Here is a 14365-nt window from a genome sequence, read left to right as displayed (position 1 = left end):
GTGCAGTATGTAGTATACAGTGTGTATATGTGCAGAATGTATACAGTGTGTATATGTGCAGTATGTAGTATACAGTGTGTATATGTGCAGAATGTAGTATACAGTGTGTATATGCAGTATGTAGTATACAGTGTGTATATGTGCAGAATGTAGTATACATGTGAATATGCAGTAGTGTAGTATACAGTGTGTATATATGTGCAGAATGTAGTTTACAGTGTGTATATGTGCAGTATGTAGTATACTGTGTGTATATGTGCAGAATGTAGTATACAGTGTGTATATGTGCAGAATGTAGTTTACAGTGTGTATATGTGCAGAATGTAGTATACAGTGTGTATATGTGCAGAATGTAGTATACAGTGTGTATATGTGCAGTATGTAGTATACAGTGTGTATATGTGCAGTATGTAGTATACAGTGTGTATATATGCAGAATGTAGTATACAGTGTGTATATGTGCAGAATGTAGTATACAGTGTGTATATGTGCAGTATGTAGTATACAGTGTGTATATGTGCAGTATGTAGTATACAGTGTGTATATTGTGCAGAATGTAGTACAGTGTGTATATGCAGAATGTAGTATACAGTGTGCATATGTGCATATGTAGTATACAGTGTGTATATGTGCAGAATGTAGTATACATTGTGCATATGTGCAGTATGTAGTATACAGTGTGAATATGTGCAGTATGTAGTATACAGTGTGTATACAGTGTGATATGTGCAGTATGTATACAGTGTGCATATGTGCAGAATGTAGTATACAGTGTGTATATGTGCAGTATGTAGTATACAGTGTGCTATGTGCATATGTAGTATACAGTGTGTATATGGGCAATGTAGTATACAGTGTGTATATGTGCAGTATGTAGTATACAGTGTGCATATGTGCAGTGTAGTATACAGTGTGTATATGTCAGTAGTAGTATACAGTGTGCATATGTGCAGTATGTAGTATACCGTGTATATGTGCAGTATGTAGTATACAGTGTGTATATGTGCAGTATGTACTATACAGTGTGTATGTGCAGAATGTAGTATACAGTGTGTATATGTGCAGTATGTACTATACAGTGTGTATATGTATACAGTTTGTAGTGTAGTGTACATATGTGCAGTATGTACTATACAGTGTGTATATGTATACAGTTTGTAGTTTCCAGTGTCTATATGTATATAGTTTGTAGTATACAGTGTGTATATGTATAGTTTGTAGTATACAGTGTGTATATGTATACAGTTTGTAGTATACAGTGTGTATATGTATACAGTTTGTAGTGTACAGTGTGCATATATATGCAGCTCTTAATTTCTACAGTATTTTATGTAACTCCTTCAGTATTATGAAGTGATTGCTGCGATATGAAACTATTAATTCTAAAAACTTGACACTCACTCTGCAATGTTTTAGCAATTAAACATACTACACTTATTGAGTTTTTCAAAGAAAGACAAGATTATTTGTTAAAATACATTGTTTATTTATAGGCCTGAACATCATAAGAAAATAAAATACTTTACACATAGAAAAACGAGGTCCGAGGATGTTAACATGATCTATTAAGACAAACTAGAGGCACTCACTTTTCTTAGACACGTATTTCATTTATTGCTTTAATCCTTGGTGGATCTTTTTCATATGGCTTACACAGTAAAAGATATAAAACTTATGCATTTTAAATAGTTTCACTGATCAGAACATCAGACAAATAGCACCTCATCTCATATAAAATTCATTTAAAAAATATTTTTAAAAAAACATCTGAAGTTGAAACACTAATAATAAGGGAACCTCCCATGATGTTTTCCTCCAGGGTCAGTGACACTGATTATTTTTCAGCCACTAAAATCTTCATCAGTAGACTCATCTGCAGTCATTTTCGACCTCTTTGAACCACAGGCCTTACTTTTTCTTGAGATCATTCATAAGGTATTTCTCATTTTTCTTGAGGCTGTTGTAAAGGATGTCTTTGGAGGCTTCACCAGCTTTCAGCGGACCACTGTACAGGTCCCTCATCATGTCCTGAGTAGTCGATCTGGCTCTGATTTTGTCATACATTTCCTGTTTGATGACTCCCGCCTGCAGGAGATCATCCAGAATTCCATCAATATTGCTCACTCGATCGATCAGTTCATTTCGGTGCTTATCGATGAAGTGTTCATCTGAGGAAAAAGTGGAAAAAGAAAACAACTCTGTGAAAAACAATGAGCTGTGGACATAAAACAAGCTCACACTTGCATGACTTAAACCTGTTATGCAGGAGTTACATGAAAAAAAAAAAGGTCAAAGTCACACATTGTGTTCAAGTTGAGCAAAAACTGGAATCCATAATTTTCCATGTATGTGGACGTCATACAATAATGGAGTAAGCGTCTTTGGGTACTTAGAAAAGCGCTATATAAAACCGATGTATTATTATTATTATTATTATTATTATTATTATTATTAAAAAGATAGGTCGACCAGTATGGGTTTTTCTAATGCTGATTTTTTAAAATTTGGTCAGCCAATGGCCGATATCTACAGCCAATTTTTTAAAGTCGAATTTTTTTTTTTTAAAGCACACTGACCGTAAAACACAATTGAAACACTCAGACAATTAAGATTTTTATGCAGCAATATAAATGGAATTATTAATACATGTACACATAGTACTCTTTTAACATTGATTGCACTTCAAGTGCTGTCCACACAGGTGCCTGATCAAATAGCATTTTTACTACTGATCAAATATTGGCTTTCAAAAAAAAAAAAAAAAAAAAGGCAGATATTAAAAAATAAATAAATAAATATATTGGCTGGCTGATATATTGTTATGGTGTGTTTTGCCATGTATATAAGAAAAATAATTTTTAAAAACAAAATATTATAAGCAGAGGAAGAAGTATCTGCATTTTCATTGTTCCTGTCAGCAAAATGGTTGAATACATGTCCATGAAATGAAAGAAAGAAAGAAAGAAAGAAAGAAAGAAAGAGAAAGAAAAATCCCACACTTATTTTTCTGGGTCTCAACAGGAAATGACAAATTAAGATCGATCATTATCTATCATGGTGAGATTCTGCCTTCAATGACAGAACTTCATTATGATAAATCAGCTCATGTACAGGGTTTGAAACATAAAACCATAATTCACTGACCTCCTGCCCTGTCAGGTTCACTGGACGCTGCACCTGAGGCTCCTCTGGCTGGAAGAAACATGTGAGGTCATGCATGAGACTGATGCTGACTTAAAGGATACCTGCAGTGAGGTTTTGTTATTGTCAGCAGATCCTAGACTGACAGCAGCAGTTAAAACATCCTATAAACGGTATGTAAGTATGTGTAACCTGATTTATCTGATTGGTCTGTGTTGTCCAGAAACACTGTTGTCTGAAAACCATTATAAACACATTATTGAACCTCATTGTTTGCTCTGGGCAGCGTGTTATTTTAGAGTGCGATAATGTTGAATTAGAATAATAATGAATACTGAATAATGATGATGCCGTCTTGAGGGAAGTTCAATTTCACATTCCAGTTTTCATTTTCATGCAACCAAGGAAGATTTCTTTGCTAATATCAGTATCTCTGATTTGTTGACAATAACATAAGTACAGTGCATGTGCAATACATTAAACTCTTTCTGAACAGTAGCTTATTTGTAATGCTGTATCAAAAAATAAAAACCAAATTACCTTTGTTTTTGCGTTTGGCGTTGGGTGTGGATGACGTCAGGTGTTTCGTGGCTTCAACTACAAAAATAAGATGACAGTGTCTCAAATTCACTAGAAAGAGGTCAATTTTAAGCGTGCTAAAGTGTATTGTTTTCATCATAAAAGTGCAAGTAGATACACTTTGGCACACTTCTTCTGCCAGTTAAACATAAAATCAAATTAAATCAAAACACATTGAAGCATTTCAAGTTTCAATTCAACAAACTGTAAAAGTGAAAGTGGATCCTGTATCCCTAAGAATAAAATAAAATAAAATAAAATGTTACAAATTTCAACTCATCAAGCTGTAAAAGTGAAAGTGGATATTATGTCCCTAAAAATAAAATAAAATAAAATAACCAAAATAAAATAAAACAAAACATGCTGCACTCTCAAAAATAGAGGTATGAGATCAGAACATTTATGTACCTATAAGTACATTTTTTAAGAATGTTCTCTCAAAAGTACAATATTGGTCTTTAGGAGGCCAGAATTGCACCTTTAGACTATGAAAAAGGGTCCAAAGTTATGTAAAGTACAAATGTGTACTATAAGGTACCCTGCAGCATTAAAAAATGTGTGTAGACCATGAGAATAGGCTATAGGCTAGGAGAACTGAACAGTAGGCCTAATTATAGTTCAAACATTAGGCTTAGCGCATTATTTATTATATATCATACTGTAATTACTCCCTATTATATTTAATATTAATTTGTGTTTTAATTTAATAGCCCAATTAGCTCAATGATACTAGCCTAATAATTTATTTAGCTTATTAGAACCTCTGATTATTGCCATAATCTGTTTTATCAAGTTTTCATTCACACCTCCATGTCTTGATGTCGTAGCTTGCCTATGCTGTTTTTTTTTTTTTTTCTCAATTAGGCCACTGGTTCAAACCTTAAACATCATGGCATTATCAACTATATGAGAGTTTTCTTTCTATGTAAAGTACTTAAGGTACAAAAATGGACCATTTCGAAAGGGTACAGAAATGTCTCTCAAAAAAGTACACCACCAGCGACAAGCATTTGTACCCTTTTAAGTACAAACTGGTACCTCTATTTTTGAGAGTGTGGAATGTTTTAACTTTCAACTCAACAAACTGAAAAAGTGAAATTGGAATCTTCTGTCCCTGATGTGAGAACTCTCTGTTTCCAGTCTGGCTGAAGTTCTTTACTGAGCTCTTAAAAAAAATAAATAAAAAATAATAAAATAAAATAAAATAAAATAAACTAAAATTACAACATGTTGAAGCATTTCCAGTTTCAACTCAACAAACTGTAAAAGTGGATCTTATGTCCCAAAAAATAATATAAAATAAACTGAAATAAAATAAATTGTTACAAGTTTCAACTCAACAAACTGAAAAAGTGAAATTTGAATCTTCAGTCCCTGATGTGAGAACTCCCTGTTTCCAGTCTGGTTGAAGTTCTTTACTGAGCTCCTAAAAAAAAAAAAAAAAAATCATAATAATAATAATAATAAAATAAAATAAAAATAAATTAAAATAAAATAAAAACATGTTGAAGCATTTCCAGTTTCAACTCAACAAACTGTAAAAGTGGATCTTATGTCCCAAAAAATAAAATAAAATAAACTGAAATAAAATAAAATAAATTGTTACAAGTTTCAACTCATCAAGCTGTAAAAGTGAAATTGGATCTTCTGTTCCTCAAAAATTAAAATAGATAAAAATAAAATAAAAGTAAATACAGTTAAATTAAATGAAATACGCTGAACTGTTGTTTCAAGTTTCAATTCATTAAGCTGTAAAAGTGAAAGCGGATCTTCTGTCCCTGATGTGAGAAGAATAATTATTAACCCTCAGTTTCCGCACTAGTAGAAGTTCCTTACCGAGCTCCTTTGCGTTCTGGTTGAACCCCAGCTCTCTCAGACTCTCCAGAACCACCTTTAACGCGCCTTTCTCGGTGTAAGTTCGTACCAGGACCGCTGTGATCCGGGCGCGGCTCTTTCCCATCACCCAGCTCTCGGGGACGCGCTTTCCTTTGCGATCCAGCAGCTGAAAACAGAACCTCTCCAGGTCCTCATCCACCAGACCATCAAACGCATCACTTATCGCCTTTCTGATGGATTTTGGAGCCATTTTTTGACCGCAGATGAATTAGACGGAGACGCACAAGACTTTGCCACATCTGCATACACGTGACTCAAACGTCACTCCATACGTCACTGAATTTCGACCTGTTTTGGCACGTGAGGCCTAAAGGTGTGCTACAGTAAATAATGTTTCACAGACACTAATGGAGACCAGGGGTAATGTTTCCTTTGACAGTGTTTGTGAAGAGGTCAGGAACACCCAGTCATTTAGTGTTTCTGAGAGATAAGCATTTTCCTGTTTTCCTTTACAGAGAACCCAAGTCCTGCCTCCATGGACCCTCACTTAAAAAAAAAAAAAAAAAAAAAAAAAAAAAAAATTAGTCAATGTTTTTGGTACTGTTTAAATGATTTCATCCTTTACCCATATATTTATCCATTACAGATATAATTTTACAAGCCAGAAAAGTCACATTTTACTGTAAAACTTCAATTTCTTTCCATAACAATGATATGGATTTTATAAGTTTCAAAGATGTTTTTTCATTAAATGCATAACATTTATTTTATAAAGTATTTTTATAATTTGGTAATATTTGATGATTAAGAATTTACTTATTTTTTGTTGTTTTGTATAAAAAGATGTTTAATTATATGTAAAATTATATATATATGTGTGTGTGTGTGTGTGTGTGTGTGTGTGTGTGTGTGTGTATAAAGATGGAATAAAATACTTTTTATTCTTATAAATCATTGTGACAGTGGGATTTATTCTTAATAGATCAACTGTAACTGGGGCTCAGTATGTAATCAATGCATTCAATCCACTTTATATCATGTATAAATAGAAATAAAAAGAGGAATGTGTCTGAAAATTTTTTTATTTCAACTTTATGTGCAACAGTGTACATTTACACTTTTTTTAACCAGGGCCAGACATGCAGTAAACACTCTATCTATCTATCTATCTATCTATCTATCTATCTATCTATCTATCTATCTATCTATCTATCTATCTATCTATCTATCTATCTATCTATCTATCTATCTATCTATCTATCTATCTATCTGTCTGTCTGTCTGTCTGTCTGTCTGTCTGTCTGTCTGTCTGCCTGCCTGCCTGCCTGCCTGTCTGCCTGCCTGCCTGCCTGCCTGCCTGTCTGTCTGTCTCATTGCAACACAACACACAAATGACCAGTCTATATTAATATAATATGTATCACATATATATTTCTACATCATATTCCACTGCTTTTTGTGCTAAACATGAACCTATAAAAATTTAATATACAATCTCCTGTAATATATAAATACATACAACCATCCTTATATTTTATATCATATATAACAAACTCAATTGTGTTTTTATGGTAAACTAATTCTGTCTACAGTGCGATTTTTAATAATTAATATTAATAATTAACACATAATACAAAAAGCTTACAATCAATAATTACAAACAATCATTTGTGCAAGTTTAAAAACAGTTACACTGACCAAGTTCATTGATTTCACGCTCCTTTAAAATAGCTTTAAATTCGCATATAGTCATAAGTTCAGATAGATTTAGGTTGTTTTGCAGGACATTCCATGCAGAGGGGGCAGCATATTGAAATGCAGTGTAACCCAACTGTGTTCTGGCTCTAGGAACCACCATCACTATGTTTTTCTGTGAACGCAGAGCATACTATTGTTGGTTTTTCCGCATATAAGTACAGAGTTAAGATGGGAGGAGCCCCAGAATACATTTGTAAATGAAAATCAACTGATGAGACCACCTGTGAACATACAGAGTAGGAAATTAAAAATATAAAATACAATGGTGAATGCGATTTCCACAGCCAGTCATAAAAAGGAGACCACCATAATCCATCAGAGGTAAAAAAAAAAAAAAAATTAAAAAAAGTAGCAGAAATTAATGGTTTCCATGTATGAACAGAGAAAAAGGATATCTTTCTGAAGAGAAACCTAAGTTTTAGCAATAGTTGATGGTCCCTTTATTATATATTTACTTGCATTTTTGTAAATTAAACCATACAAAACATTTTTTACCTGGAAAATAAACTTTGCTCTCCTAATCACTCTTTGTCTCAGTGTCTGATTTTGAGTAAATTGTTTTATTTGGTTGTGTTTTTGAACAAGTACACATTTTATCAAGTACTGTAGTCGTCATACTTTACACACAACGTGCTGAAACTGGTATCTTCAATATTACTCAAAACACACATACAAGAATAGAGTATTCCTCAATTTTTTTTATTTAAGAGCCAGAATATCATAAGAACAGACAAGGGATGACACGTTAACATGAAAACCACGATTTGAGGATAGTTAAAAGCAAAGATGATCAAGATAAAAGCACACTCAGAGAATTTATATAAGCGGTCTCATCAAAAACATTACGTAGCCTGTGATTAAAAAAGAATCATCATCAATACGAGTAAACTCTCTCCATTGTACTGACATTACAGTGATTAAAATAACTGACCAATATAACAAAATTTAAAAGGATTACTATGAATGAAAGCATCCTGAATCAAAATAGCTGAAAACTCCATCATATCCTTAACTTTGCAATTCACTAAACAGTTCATTTATCAAAGAATAATCATCTATCAAAAAAGAACTCACATTTGTTTGGACCGGTAATGACTTTTTTTTTTCATTATTCCCTGGTAAACATTTAATTCCTATGACTTACACAACATACATTATTCAATCAGCAAATTCCTCATATTATATATAGTTTAACTGTGAAAGTGCGAGGTGATGTAAAATAAGGATGCATCGTATTTCTGGGCTGATGCTGTTTCATGTAAACAGAGAAATCATAATCATATGAACATATTGAAAGACTTCCTGCCATTCAAATTCATGAAACAAACTCCAATACAACACAGCAGATAAATATCCACCACTGCAATCACTGAAATGTTATCTGAGTTACTGATAATGATGTTTAGCTACGACATCAGCGCACCACTTTACAAATTAGCACCTGAGAATATAGCAATATGAAGAAAAAACCCACATAAAGACTGAGTTAACATAATATCCCTGTGGTAAATGTTAAAAAGCATTCTGGCAGAAGGTATGCTGGTTTATTTTTGGTCTATAAAACGTTAAAGAGCAACTTGCAGGTCGATAACCACAGATAATGTGTATGAAAATAACCTAGATTCTGATACATTTATATAACGTATGTACATAAACATTTAAGTGAGGTCTGGAGTTGTTCTTGGAATAACGGAGTCAGCTAGATTGTGGAAAGCAGTGTTGTAATGTCAGATCACACTTAACAAGAAGAAATCTACGAATAACGATGATCGGTTATACAAAAGGGAGGGAAAAGATATAAATTCATACAATAATGACAGAAAAATTACAACAAAAAGACCCAGCAGAAATGAGAATAAGCAGAAAAAAAATAGTAATAGTATAGGTACATTGTTCGTGTACTTAGAGTTGGCAGGTATCTAAACTTTACATGAGGATTTTGTTTCACATTTTTTACTTTTACTCTCTACATTTTAACATTTAAACATCTCTGCTTAATCCTCCTGGCATATTTAATTGAGCTGATTAGTTTTTCTGTCACAGTTTTTATCACAGTACAGATGGAACACTAATGTAGAAAACCACAACCCCTTGTTATATAAAAAGAAATTCAACCTACAAATTGGTCTTTAACAGTGAAATTGTGCGGTCACATTGCTGATGAACCCTATGCGTTGTTGAGTTCTTCCAGAAGATACTTCTCATGACGCTCAAGGATTTCATAGAGGATGTCTTTGCACTTTGTACCCCCTTTCATTGCTACATCTAAGATTTCCCTCATCTTTTCCTCATTGGTTGGTTTGGCTCTGACTTTGCTATAACCTGCAGAATCGATGAATTGGCCCAGGAGCTCATCCAAGATTGCGTCGAGATTGGTCACTCGATTGATCAGTGCGACCCGGTGTTTATCAATGAAGTGTAGGCCTGTTGGAAAAGAGAGAGATAAACAACTCAGCTGTGACTGATCAGCTGTGGACATAAAACAAGCACACACTTAAGTGCAGTACTGTGTCCCTGTGTTCATCAAACACATCCAGTTGTTATTCTACCACTTTCGTTTTCTTAATAAAGAACAGGGGAAGTGGAGAAAGTTCATAAGAAAATTACAATTCTAAAATGAATGAGAAAAAGTTGGCGTTAGCGAACATTAGCGTAATAGCTAGCTGATGCTGCAAATGACAGTCGAATGCTGACTGTGGAGATTAATCACTGTATTTCTGTTAAATCCCTTCAGTTCAATTTAGCCTGCTACCAAAATAGTCAGAGACCAGAGTCTGTCAAAATTGGGACAAGACCAAGACACAATCAAGACCACGACCAAGGCAGTGTAAGACTAAGAGGCTGTCCACACGAAGACAAGTTTAGGAGTATCTGCAAAAGTTTATTATCGTATGGACATTGATCCACATGGAACCAACATATTGGGAGCTCAATAACAGTCATTTTTGAAACCAGTTACCAGAGTAAACACATCCCAAAATGGCACCCTAGCATTTCCCTGTTGATGACTGTGACTCCTGTTTTTTGGGGCATTTCGCCATATGTGCTTCACCCGGGAGTGTGGTCTAGGGTTAGGGATAACCAGATTATGACACCGTGCAGACACATGAACCCGCATCAAACACATCAGTGATGCAGGATGTAGCCCCGCCCCTGGTGAGAAATGCTGCAAAAAGTAGAAGTCCCATTGATGACCCATTCACTTCTTTTCTGAAATGATGACACTTTAGCCCTACCTCTCCCTCAGAAAGAGCAACAATGATGTATTACACTGTTGGATTCGTGCTCGCACAAGTTTTATGTACATGTTCCATGTCTTCTTTTCTGTTTTTGGTGGATATCTGTGGCGGCGTTACAGCACAATCACAGGCCTGGCATATGTACTACAGCGATTTAAGTGGTTTTGAGTGGACACAAAAATTTCTTGTTTGAGAAAAAAAACATTTTTGAAAAAAGAAAAATAGCCGGTTCCTGTCTCCATGTGGTCAAGGCCCAAATCATGGCTGAAACCAGACTACATACATAATGTGGGAGTTGTCTGATACATGTTTATCAAAAATCATAAATTGAAATGGGAGCAGGTCTTTTCAGACCCTGGACATTAGGAGCATGAGACGGTTTGCACCCAGCCTGGACGTTTCAAACCCTAGGATAAAGACTTTTCAGGCCAGACTTAGCACACTGATACACACGTAAATACACAAAATATGTAAATGTGTACAACATAGAAGACGTTTCAGACTACACTTAGTGCACCGATATACACGTAAATTTAGAAATATGTAGATGTGTACAACAAAGAAATCGTCTGTCATTGATATATATATATATATATGTATATATATATATATATATATATATATATAATTTTATTCATTTATTTATTTTTTTTTACAAACCACTGTGATGATGTTAACCAATAAGTCAGGAAATTCCTCAGAATGTAGTGATATCCCCACAGCCGTGGACTGGCCTTGAAATATGTCTCTTGTCCAAAACAGAGATAAGGCTAAATAAAACTGCACTGAAGAATGACGCAAGACCAACACCTGCAAAAAGTGGTCTTGAGACTGGTGCAAACACCCATCTCCTGTAGTACTACTCTACAAAAACATGAATTTTGGTTCAAAGTTTTTGAAATGAAAAGATGCCCAGTCTCACTGAATGTTGTCTTGACAACCACATGTGGACACAACTACACTATGACACACCCACTGGTTGCATTGGCAGGTCGACTGGCTGCTCTGCCTGAGGCCTCTGCAGTGGTAAGAAATAGGACAGATGTTACTTAATCTGTGCATGTTTATGTGATTCCATGTATGAGGTGAACGTGTGGTCAATTTAAAAGACAAATCCAGTGTTTTCTATTATTTTTGTTATTGTCAACATTGGAAAGCATTATCCTGATGTTTCAAAATGCTTTTTAATTGCTTCTTTAAATGCTATTGAATGTCAAACTTTTATTTTGACAAGACATGAATCAAAAATGTGCAGAAGCTAAAGTTAAGGTTAACTGACTTTACTACGGCTGTAAGAAAATGCAGTGTACATTTTATAAACCCTAGCATTAGCATTAGCTCTTAGCACATTAGGAGCAGTTAGCTTAGTTTTATGTATTTACACTAAAACAAAGTATAATTTCGCAAAAAATGTGAATAACCTGAACAAATATGAACAACCTGAGATGTCTTAAGAGAAGTAAGTGCAATTTAAACAATATTCTGCCTGTTAGTAAATGTTTTGTGTATTTGTAGATCCACTGTGATCTGTATGTTATAATGTATATGTGGAAATGATAAACTGAGGCATAATATTGTTAAAAATTACACGTATTTTTTCAGTTTGTTCATGTTATTCACATCTTTTGAAAGGATAGTTTGTAGATATAAACCTTTTCATAATGTAAATGTACTTTTTTTCACTCTAAAACATAGAGAAAAGTTTGGAGTTGACAGTATTTATATATTATTATTATTTTACTGGTCCGGCCCACTTCAGATCAAATTTAGCTGAATGTGGCCCCTGAACTAAAATGAGTTTGACACCCCTGGGCTATAGGATGAATTTATTGCTGTTGTTAGTCTTTCAATGGGGTTTGTTGACAGTAACAAAAACACAGAAAATCACTGGACTCATCTATGAGGAGACATTAAAACCAGGATGCAGCTCAATATGAAATGTCAGATATATGGAACGGTTGTTCTATATCTGCAGTGCATTTGTATGAGTGAAAAACATCTCACCGCCGCTGCTGGAGGGAGTGGAGGATGTCAGGCTTTTGACGACTTGAGCTGCAAAAACAAGGACACAGCGTTACGTTTCACAAGAAAAGAGGTCATTACAGTCTTTATACACATTAACTGTGGTCACAAATCATGTAAAGGTATGTAGGCTATGTCAAGTATGTAAAGGTGGCTGCAATACTGCTTTTAATATAATAAAATAATATTTATTTTGTTTATATCACAGCAGCTCACAAATTCCTGGGAAAACAAAGTAAAAACAGGAAGTTCATGGATAATGTAATAACTGAATCACAACAGCACCACCAAACAAATATAAAGATACTGGTATGGTAAAATTATGTAAGATGTTTAGGGCCACTGGGAAAAAAAAGAAAGTCCAATATATTTTCTTTATTATTATTCTGAGAAAAAAAGTCAGAATTCTGAGGAAAAAAAAACCCCCTCAGAATTCCAAGTTCTCAGAATTCTGACTTTAATCTCAGAATTCTGACTTTTTTCTCATAATAATCATAATAAAAAAAGATTGGGCCTTAATTTCTTTGTTTTTTTCTAATCTTCTTCCGTATAAAATGAGGACAAAATCTGACACAAAGAGAAATGACGCCAACTACAGTGTAAAATAGCAAATGCAATAAATAAATTAACAGAGACTGAACATTAAAATGAGAAAACAGAAATCAAACACATCAGGAGAATAAATGGAGAATGAAAAGAGGGGAGAGATTTCACCACAAAATGACAAAGGGAACTAAACCTAAGAACAGCACGGTAATAAAAGAGAGAGAGGATATAAAAATCAGGTATAAATGAGCCTATGACACACTTCTTAAAACTGAGACTTGAATCAGTATTTAGTTTGCATGTTCATGACAGGCTTGGACATGCAGAAGTTAACTGGAGTGTTTATTCGTTTAGATCATCTAAATCCATGTTCAATCCACCTGAATTAGGCCGAAGCCGATGGATTTCGAAAGTGAAAGTAAAAAAAGACACGAGAAAGCTACGAAGTTTCTTTTAGTTTAAATGTTAAAACAGAGCAATGGTGATTAATTTAACTGTAATTTGTCAACTTGATATGTTATCAGTCATGACAGATCTATATATTTAGGTGGATTTTCTGTTTTCTGCAGCCTGATCATACAGAAATTGTGCAGTTTCCGTCCTGCGTTACATAAAACATGCACAAGTTTTTTTTTGTGTTTTTTTTAATTATTATTTTTTATTTTACCGAGTTCTTTTGCGTCGTCGCTGCAGCCGATCTTGTTTAGAAGCTCCACAGTCACCTCATAAGCAACAGGCTCCGTGAAAGTGTTCACCAGGGTGTCGGTGATCTGCAGGAGGCTTTTCCCCTCCACCTTATTGCGCCGGACTTTAGGGTCTCCGCCGCGGTGGATCAGCTGGTAAAGGAACTTGTCCTTGTCTTCTTTTTCTAGATTTTCCAGACAGTCCAATATCGCCATCCTGATGGTGTCTGGGGCCATTTTTCATATAATTATAACCGATTCCAAGTGGAGTTTTTGGCTCTCGTCTTTCGGATACTACCTTCAAGGACGCGCAACAACTGGGTGTATCCTTACCCTACACTGGTACTTAAACGCAACACTGGTTGATAACATGATACCTTCTAATGCTGTAGGAAATATAAACACCAGTGCTACACTCCTTTCTTTCTTTCTTTCTTTCTTTCTTTCTTTCTTTCTTTCTTTCTTTCTTTCTTTCTTTCTTTCTTTCTTTCTTTCTTTCTTTCTTTCTTTCTTTTCTTGAGTGGGGGGTTATCAGAAAAAGTTACAACAGTATGGTAACAC

The 14365-nt window shown here is 34.4% G+C and overlaps 2 protein-coding genes across 3 annotated transcripts; both read right to left on the bottom strand.

Annotated features, from left to right (window-relative positions):
• Window positions 1-1594: 1594 nt before the first annotated feature.
• On the bottom strand, window positions 1595-5860 carry pycard (PYD and CARD domain containing). The gene is made up of 4 exons (XM_030159252.1): window positions 5557-5860; window positions 3682-3738; window positions 3145-3192; window positions 1595-2168 (listed from the first exon to the last, which is right to left on the bottom strand). Exons 1-4 carry the CDS (start codon window positions 5804-5806, stop codon window positions 1909-1911), a joined length of 615 nt encoding a protein of 204 aa, XP_030015112.1. The 5' UTR covers window positions 5807-5860; the 3' UTR covers window positions 1595-1908.
• Window positions 5861-7997: 2137 nt separating this feature from the next.
• LOC115436394 (apoptosis-associated speck-like protein containing a CARD) lies at window positions 7998-14138 on the bottom strand. 2 transcript variants are annotated; one of them, XM_030159253.1, is made up of 4 exons: window positions 13789-14138; window positions 12558-12605; window positions 11530-11571; window positions 7998-9738 (listed from the first exon to the last, which is right to left on the bottom strand). In XM_030159253.1, the coding sequence occupies exons 1-4, from the start codon at window positions 14039-14041 to the stop codon at window positions 9482-9484; spliced, it is 600 nt and encodes a 199-aa protein (XP_030015113.1). In that variant the 5' UTR covers window positions 14042-14138; the 3' UTR covers window positions 7998-9481. The 2 variants fall into 2 exon arrangements, with proteins under 2 accessions (XP_030015113.1, XP_030015115.1); XM_030159255.1 differs by lacking the exon at window positions 11530-11571.
• Between the last annotated feature and the right edge of the window lie 227 nt (window positions 14139-14365).

Source organism: Sphaeramia orbicularis, chromosome 16, assembly GCF_902148855.1.
Source record: "Sphaeramia orbicularis chromosome 16, fSphaOr1.1, whole genome shotgun sequence".
Lineage (NCBI taxonomy): Eukaryota > Metazoa > Chordata > Actinopteri > Kurtiformes > Apogonidae > Sphaeramia > Sphaeramia orbicularis.
Note: the sequence above shows the minus strand (reverse complement) of the source record. Positions and strands in the feature narration are given on the sequence as shown.